This window comes from Platichthys flesus, chromosome 6 (genome assembly GCF_949316205.1).
Source record: "Platichthys flesus chromosome 6, fPlaFle2.1, whole genome shotgun sequence".
NCBI classification, from domain to species: domain Eukaryota; kingdom Metazoa; phylum Chordata; class Actinopteri; order Pleuronectiformes; family Pleuronectidae; genus Platichthys; species Platichthys flesus.
This window is the reverse complement of record NC_084950.1, coordinates 3775068-3784500: the sequence shown is the minus strand read 5'-3', so window position 1 is coordinate 3784500 and position 9433 is coordinate 3775068. Positions and strand designations below refer to the sequence as shown.

At 41.3% G+C, this 9433-nt stretch overlaps 1 protein-coding gene across 2 annotated transcripts in view; it reads right to left on the bottom strand.

The window, feature by feature from the left end:
* Window positions 1-6267: 6267 nt before the first annotated feature.
* The window catches only part of il34 (interleukin 34), a 34775-nt gene continuing 31609 nt past the window's right edge, over window positions 6268-9433 (bottom strand). For both annotated transcript variants that reach the window (XM_062390344.1, XM_062390345.1), the window contains exon 8: window positions 6268-8711. In XM_062390344.1, coding sequence (XP_062246328.1) covers window positions 8662-8711 — 50 coding nt within the window. In that variant the 3' untranslated portion in view covers window positions 6268-8661. The remainder of the gene's footprint in view (window positions 8712-9433) is intronic.

Sequence of the window (9433 nt, the reverse complement as noted above, 5' to 3'; positions counted from 1 at the left end):
GTCTGTCTGTCTATCTATCTATATATCTATCTATCTCTCTATCTCTCTATCTATCTGTCTGTCTGTCTGTCTGTCTGTCTGTCTGTCACACTCTTTTATAGAAAAACACCAATATACAGCTTCTTTTGTTCAGCTTCCTGAAATGGAAGGAGCTGTTAGACCCATTCATATATATCACAATGATTTAACATCATCATCATCATCCCTCATAAAGACAGACACGATTGGACTTGCAAAGATTGAATGTAGATCATATGTGACATGAGGAGTGAGCGTATCAACTGAAACTCTTACTTTCACACAAGTAGACCTTTCACAGGTAGATCATTTGTGAAGGAACTTAAATTATATGAGACAAATACCTGAAACATCACATTATTAACTTTGTGTGTAACGCAAGCGTTGAAACCGCTTCAGAGGAGGCAGACGGTGAGTGACAGGAGCTTTCAGTCGCCTCACAGCACGAACACGCAGACCTTATCAGAATACCTGACAAAAGATCACACAGGCATCATCTGACATAAACATCAGCCCAAACTCAAGCCACGATGTTGATATCCCACACCCGTCTGTACCCCTCTGACAACCAGATGATCTTTATCTTCAAGCACCTGGTGCATTAGAAGGTAAAGCTCGAGAATATCAGAGGGAACGTTTATTGCTTAGCTATAAAAAATATGTTTTGTTACTCTCTTGTTGAGTTGTGTGTAAGCGTATAGAGCATATCTCTAAGAAATACATAATCTTAATAGCTACTGTTATTCACGCGATATTCTGAACAGGTCAAAGATTCCATCAGTGGGAGTCTGTGAAATTGTGAATAAGCCAGGGGCTGTAGCGGTTGTCCTCTAACCAGAAGGTCAGCAAGTCGATCCCAGTCTTCCCCACATGCATGCTGAAGTGTCCTTGGGCAAGATACTGAACCCCAATATGCCCCTTGTCATAGATGCACTGTTTGAATGTCTTTGAATGGGGAAAGAAACTGTACTGTTAAGCTCTTTGAGTTGTCATCAAGACTGGAAAAGCTCTAAATCAATTTAACATCGTTTAGCATCTGAGACGAGACCTACTTTGACAGTGGGAAACTGGAAAGTGTCATGTTTGATTTATTATGCCCTCAGAAGTTAAACTTAATACCATGCCTCACCCTTAGAAAGCTTTAAGTGTCTTCCACTTGCGCAACACTAGTGACCTCAACCTTCACACATTGAGCACACAGCTGTTGGAGCCCTGCAGCTTCATTTACTTTTTTTTTACTTTACAGTGTTTTTACCTTGTTTATGGGAACATGTTTCAAAACGGATGGGCCAAGAAAGAAGCCATGTTAGTTTGGCATAGATCCGGACAAAGGAGCATGTGCAAGATTTTACTTAAGATTGTTTTCCCTAACATAACGATTGTGACACAGATGTGTGTCCTGGATTTTGTGGATTTAAATGTGGCGCTATAAGGGCACTGTTGGGCTTTGGTGGAGGTATGCAACTATCAATATTAGATAGACTCACAGATGTTTTTAATGCCGTAAAGCCTGAGTTGTATGTTTTATTTAAATCCTGAATAGAAATAACAAAGTGTTCATGGCAGGACTTAATGTCGCTTCCTGGTCTGGATTAGTGGGGCTGAAAAGAAAGTCATCATCAAACAGACAGGTCAGTTGATCTGCTTCTTTAATTGGAATTCTTGTCAGTTTGACATCTGCTTTAAATGCTCAAGAGAGTGGTTCCATAATTTGTGCGAGGGGAGGTCTCCAAAGACACAGCCATTTAATTTGATCTGGGCAGTTGGTGAGTGATGGATTTAAGATATCCTATGACTTCATCATTCAAGCATAAACATGCCACCACTTAACTTTCATCGTGAATGTTTGAAAGCCTTTTCATTGTCAAGGTTAAATGCCAGACACTTTAAGGGGTTTTCTGTTCATACTATCAAGCAGGTAGATCAACGCACAGTATCCTTTGATGGCTTGTTTTTCAAAAAAAAAAATACTTCATGCTGCTTCATTACCAGGTATTATTGTGTGGTTCTGAGAAATTATGTTGTTGTATTGTCTGTAAAAAGGGTCCATTGAAAAATCGACTTTCACATTGTCATTAATTGTATTTCGAAGAAGATTTACATTTTATAAGGTGGGAGGGATTGAACACATAACATGTGTTGTATTGCTCTCAGTGATTATTCTGGGAAAATACCATCCACAGCAGTGCCCCATTCTTCACTGTGTTTACTTAACTAGTTTAAGTCCTTAAAATGTATGGGACAATTTAACAGAAAGGCTAAAACATCGTTTTTTTAACATTTTGCGTACCAAACCTGTTTTTTGGTCTTTTAAAATGTTGTTCTTTGTTCCTTTGCATGCTTTTGTTATTTTATTCATTAAATTTTATTCTTTTATTTGATTGTACAATTTTGCCACAATTTTGGGGGTTAATCGCATTTCCATTATTCGTGACCATGGGAAAGTTACTCACATTCGTATCTCACTATCCTACTGGATGATAACTTACTCAGCAGGAAAACAACATTCCTCGTGGACAATTCACATTCCTACCTTGGCAAACCATATGGGTGTGTTACTGACTTTGCTGGTCACTCACAGTGCTTGGCTGCCCACTAACATTCCCAGGTGTACCACTGGCATTCCCTGGCAGGCCACTGGTAAACGTTAACTTTCTAAAAAACACATTTGGAAACATTTTCCCTGTAAAAGCTCTGTTGTATTTGGCGTCAATGAAGTTTGATTTGATCATCTTAATCAAATTTTTCACATCCAAAATGCTAACATTACAAACATTGTACAGTCTCATACTGACTCATTTTACATAGATACTTTTCATAGCGTATTCTAGTGGCAAGGCCATGACCGGCATGGACAGTTATACATCCATTCGGTTGCCAGAGATTTTATTTTGAAAATCAAAACCCAAATTTCCCAGTCTGGTCAGGTAGACTACAAGAGGTAGGTGTCCAAACTACGGCATGCGGGCCAACTGCGGCCAACCATCCATTTTGAATTGGCCCGCATCAAAAAATAAATAAATACAAAATGTAATAAAAAAATTTAAAAAGAATGTTTTAAACTAACAATTGAATACCACTCAAATGGCACTTACATATAGCGCTTTGTATTTTTTCTTTATTTTTGAAGAAATTGTACTTCGTTGATCTTGCTGTTCAGGGTTTGGACCCTCGGGGTTGAATGCCCTGTAAGTCGCTTTGGATAAAAGTGGCAGCTAAATTAAATGTAATGTAATGTAATGGACTATGGGCCACTGTATTGCACTTCTCATTTTAGAAACTAGGTGGCGCCCAACTCACCCCTGACCTGCCTGCTGTCCCTCAGCATGCCGCATGCGATTGACTGTCAACAGTCAGCTCCAGGGCAGGGGGGGTTGGCGGCGTGAGTGGCCCAGACCTTCGTAATTTTTTCTATATGTGGCCCTCGGGATAAAAAGTTTGGACACCCTAGAGGCTCACCCAAGGATTTTAAGTCCAGGGTCTGCAGTGTTTATGATAAGTGGAAATAGGTATGTGAATGGGTGGGTCCGTCCGGACAATAGCAAGGTCGGAGTAAATGATGGGTAGGCTTGAGGCTTGAGGCTGGAGGCAAATTTAATCCCTAATCAGAGTGAACAGGACCTTCAACTCCCTAAACTCCTCTCCTCTTTCAGTCTCAAGTCTTTCTTGCTACCATGGGAATGGGAAAAATCCACAGGGATTATGTTTCATGAATATTAGTAAGTGTCTCTCACCACAGTCCTTCCTTATGGTAATGGATCAACACTCTTTTACTGTCTCCACATGATATTCAACATGATCCAAGGGACCGGCGTTTCTCAGCTTAAGCACCGCTTCACTGTCATATTTCACTTACAGTGTGCACATGCTTTGAGTTTTAAGTTGTAGCCCTGTCGCTGCATATTTAACTGATTCTATCTGGCTTCTTTCCACATAGACTCATAGACATTTATCTCATGAGCAGATTGTTTATCTGAAAGACATTAAAATCTTTGGCTAATATTTTGAAATATGTGAAAACTATATGTTTCAGTTATACGCAACAAAGTGCATAAAGATGTTGTTAAATATTTGAGAAATAAATTTATTCTCTGTCTTGCTGAGAAATAGATGAGAGGGCTGATACGGCTTTCATGTGCAGCTGAAGTCGGAGAACCGATAAGCTTAGCTCGGTATGAGGATTAGAAACGGGGGGGGGTTAGCATATATAGCCCTGCCGAAATATAAGGAAATCCACAAACCAGAACCTCTAAAGCTCCGTAGCAAATATGTTATATCTTGTTAAACCCTTAAAACAACAGTTTGCTGCTCTCAAGTGGCTAATGTCTCCAGACTGTTAAAGACAACACCAGGAAGTTATTGCTCACGACCAAGAATCTGTTGGGTATTAGATTTCGATTTCCACTCCAAGACAATGAGCGGCTCCCTCCACCTTCTGCTCAGGACACAGGAGTTGTTCATGTTGTCACTGCTCATAGAAATGGGTGGTTTCTGAGGATCAGGGATCCTTGTGGAAAGTGGAGTGGATTTATGTGGCTCTTTTCTAGTCTTAACGATCACTCAAAGTGAAAAATACATTGCTTCTATAGTTCACCTGTTTTAATCACATATCATTTTCCAAATTAAACCGATATGGCAAGCTAGGGTTCAGAGTTCAGCCTGAGGACACTGCAGCCTTAGACACTGCCTGGCTTGTGTCTTAGCTGAGGTATAATGCAAGAACTTTGCATCTTTAATGGTTTCTCCAAAATCACTCAATGTTCTGGGGACAACCTTGGGAATCTTGCAGCAGCCGCTCTAACACTGTCCAGTGGTCCTGCGGTTCTTGGAATCAACACATTGGCAAAAGAGGAGTTTGGAGTCCTTCAGTAGCCCCGCCTGTGGTTCTAGCTTGGCTGGTACATTAGATGAAGGTGTAGCGAAAGAGTCAACCTGCTCAGCGGGGGGGGGGGGGGGGGGGGGGGTGTTGGGTTATCTCAACCAAGGCTAAAGCCTGAAACATGCTTCTTCGACCGCGTCTGCGTCTTTTCACGCCGCTGTGGCGCAAGACTCGTTTTCATTCATGCTTCCCCAACCGTTGCGCGTCTTCCAAAGCAATTCCGCGCCACAACACTAGGCGGAGTAATGCTTTTTGTCGAAGACGACCTTAGAGACGCCTTCTTTCTTCTTCGTCGATTGTTTATTTACATAGCCACTGCGGCTCCTCGTAGCCTTTTTCTGCCGGACAAATCCGTCAGTCAGTGACAGGTTATACAAGTGATCATACTTTCGGATATCTTCTGCCAAGTGCTCTTCTATTTGGTCCATATTCGTTCTTCTAAATCTTCCATGATTTCTGCCGGTATTATGGGGCATGAAACCGGAAATGCAGCTCCAGAAGGGATGAAGAGCAGACCAATCACAGCCTTGCAGGCTGAGTGAGCTTGCGGAGCTTTGCCGTAAATTTTAGAAAAGGGGGTCGACACCCGTCAGCACGTAAGGAGGGATACAGAAGCACGTAAGGGACCCGGAAGGGCTCTTGAGCTTACGGGCCCGTGAAAACGCAGAAGCATGTTTCAGGCTTAAGGGTCCAGGGTAGGGAGTGGGTTGAGAGGCTGTCTGTTGACCAGCAGTAGGTTCTTGTCCTGCCCTGGCTCGGTATGTGTTCCGGCTCCTCTCTCGGCTCGTTGACCAACTGGTAGAGCGTAGGTGGTCTCGCTGAAGTCGTCAATGCTCTTTTAATGCACGTCTTTGATCTGCTGAAGGTCTTTCGCAGCTCCCACATGTCATCGATTTCTCTGAGCATGGCTGGCATCACATCTCTGAATTTCGTGTAACCCAGTCCCAGTGAAGACGGGCTTTGTTGCATTTCTCAGTCGGGTGGTAGGGTGCAGTCAGGGTCTTCCTTTCCTGGTTGCTCTCTCTCCGCCTTGTGTCTGTTTGGTCATTACCCTCTGGTTCTCTTGTTAGGCCGGCTCTGGTTCCTGTCAACTTCTGTTTTCAGCTGGTGGAAAAAAAATTCAAAACAAGCTGAGACTGACCTGGTTCCCATGAGCAGCGAAGAATCACAAAAAGAGTCTATCTCTTTCTCTCTTATTCTCCATGTACACCTTATTAACTCCTAACAAAGTTAGATTATCATCTTAAAAGATTAAATATGATCAACACATCATTGAAAGATCCGAAGTTTACTATGCAAGACAACTGAACACAGTGGAATAATAAAGTCTTTAATGGATCTTTAACACTGACTGGACTCTGGACACAGGATTAGTTGATACAAAATTTGGTTTTTATTTTTCTTTCATAAAAGTATTGTCACTAGCACTATACATTTCCAAAAAATAAATAATTCAATATCTTGTGTATAAAAAAAAATGTTTCTTACACATATCTTCAGACCACAGACAACAACCATCCGTGTTTGTAGTTTATCATCTTTCTGTTGTTGCCAGTCAGTCAGGTAGTAAATATCACTACATCTTTACAATGAAGGATCTTTGAATACACCTTAAATGCTCTTATGGTTACGAAAAAACAACCACACGGTTACATAAGATCGATAAAGTATAATAAAATACATTTACTGCATTTATAGAAATACACCAATATTTATCTTTCATCTGTTACATTATAACAGGGCTTCTTTGGTTTTGCCTCCTGAAACGCATGGAAGCTGCTCAACCCAATGCTGTATATATATATAGATAGTAATAATTTAACATCATCATTCTCCTGTCTAAAGACTGACACGATTGGACTTGCATATCTTGTACGTAGATCATATGTGACATGAGTGAGCGCATCAACTGAAACTCTAACTTTCACAAAAACAAGTGAATTCTTACTGCAGTCTTGGGTGCAACTCAAATTTATACCTGAAGAATAGTGAAACATTGCAATGTTCAATTTGTATGGGACAAAATTGTATTCCTACACACTTCTCAATAGGCAGACAGTATCCTCTATGTGTAATTACTAAATCCTTCCTGTGCACCACCCAGACATATTTGCTCTGTATGCTCCGACCGGGAACCGTCCACCATAATCGGCTTATTCCTCCACCTTCATCATCATCGATAATCGCGCGAGGAATGTAAAATCCACGAGAGGAATTCAAAACAAAAAATCACATTTCAGTCGAGTAGCGAGACAAGATCAAGGCTGCATTCCAACCCCGACAGTTGCAGAGGGCCTTCAGGTGATCTGTTGATCCACTCAGCAGTGAACGTCCTCAGCACTTGATAACAATGGCTGAGAAAAGCTGAGTGGATTTCCTAACTTCCTCTTTCAGGGAGCTGATGTGTTGTAAGTGAGAAAATAATGAAATCACAGTTGTTACGCAACTCAACCTCGACTAAACAGGTGCTTGACTTTCTGAGCCCAGCTGTTGATCATTTTCTGCTGCTTGTTACTTAGTGAGTACATAAGGTCATTGGGTATCTTGACTGGTTTGGTTCAACACCCTGAGTGAAACAAAACCCATTTTCAGACATGACCTGCGGCTTTTTTCCTTTCACACCTGCACAACACAGGAGGTTCCCTGCATTCACAACAGCAACTAATCCTCAGAATTATTTAGGCCTATTAACTCTGCTGGAGATCACAGGATTTTTCTTAACATGCGTAGACACCGGCGTCGGCTTTTATCACCGCAAACTCTCTAGACTCTGTTTGCATCTGAGGAAAAATCTAATCTAGAAGCAGGATTTATATTCTACAGTAGATATGAAGATGCACGGCTCGTATGGAGGAAGGTGATCCTATGTTGTAGTTTTTCTGGGTTCAGCTCTCACTCACACACGATAAACAAATAGAAATAAATACATTTTTGAAAGTTGATGTTTATGCAGTTTGGGTCTATGACACACTGGTAGTATATCACTTTAAATGTAGGCTGTAGGTTAAGAAATGCATTGTCAACAATTTAAGAAGGAAGAGAAAACAGTAGTTATCAGTTTGCCTAAAGGTTTGAAGTTCAGTTCACATACACATGATGTGATGTGGCAAACAGAGAAGAGAAGTCGGTCTATCCAATTACAATCCAATGTGTAGTCTCTCTTGTTGCCTCTGGTCGGGTCTCTGAGTTGGACCATCCAGGCCCATGGGAGCACATCACAGGCATTTTTTTAGGGTTGGAGATTTTGAAAAGCCACATTGATGTCCTCCGTCCAGAAGTTAACCCCTCACTGATTTCAGGAGCTTGTGCTGCACTCCCCTTCTTGAATAATCCACTTTAGGAGAGAATATATATCGAATATATTGATCGACATCAGTTTATTCCGTATGTGAACATGAATAGTTATCTTCCAAAGCTGGATTCTGAAATACTATAACATCAGTGTGAGATGCTATGAAGCGATAAAAACACTTTGGGCCTCCTCAGTGGGTAAAGAGTTGGAAGGAGTTGGAGATTTTACTCCAAAATGAGCTTTATGTAAAGTAAAGAGTCCAAATGCTCATAAAATAATATGAATGCTGTTAATGTGCCTATTGTTTCAGTCTGCTTTGATTTATGGAGCGTCTCCATCGGATCGGCCCTCTTTGGTAGATATTGAGATGTCTTGTTTCGCTGTGGGTCGTCCGTTCACCCCTCTACCCCGACAGCTAATGATACAAATCCTGAGTCAGTATCCACAGGGCCTGCGCCCCACTTGGCTCTTCTCAGCTTTCGTCTTTCTTTCGGCCTTTCTTCCGATGGAAAACGCCACAGTCTGTGAAATAGACAAGATGAGAATCCATTAAGGGTCAAGGCACACGATTGGTTTGCTCATATGCCTAAATTAAGTAGGTAATAACTAATTAAAAAAAACTTAAGGTAAACCATACCAAACTTTTAACAGCTACAAGTTAAAGTAGTTTAAATATCTCAAGAGGGATAATTACCCTGAGTCTCAAGACCCCACAGGCACATTAAAGTCATTTTTTTAACTTGATTAATCCAAAACCCAAACTGTGGCTCAACAATCGAGGTCTAAAACGAACTGTGGATTTCAAGCTCAACTCAAAAGCTGCAGCCCTGATTTTTGTTATTTGTTGTAGAATATATTTATTTCATTTCATTTATATATCTGAATGTGGGTTTTAAGAATCCTGTTGTTGGAGCTCAAGCTGAAGTGTTGACATACGTTGTTCACTTTCCCATGACCAGTGGCACTGGTAAACCATTCCAGTAGCAACATGCTCCCTCTGTGTACTTGGATTATGTCTAATTTTCTCCTCCTTTTCTTCAGGCCGCCTCCGTATAAACCCATCGTATTGTTATCAAATCTCAGATGCTTATCAATGTTTGTGGTGTTGCCACAGAGCCGCAGTCCTCTCCCACATCACACAGTGTTCACACAACTGAGAAGCCACACACGACTGACTTTCACACCTCAAGCTGGATTCCAAGATGTTCTGTTCGGTAATATGAGCCTGATTTACTACTTTGAAC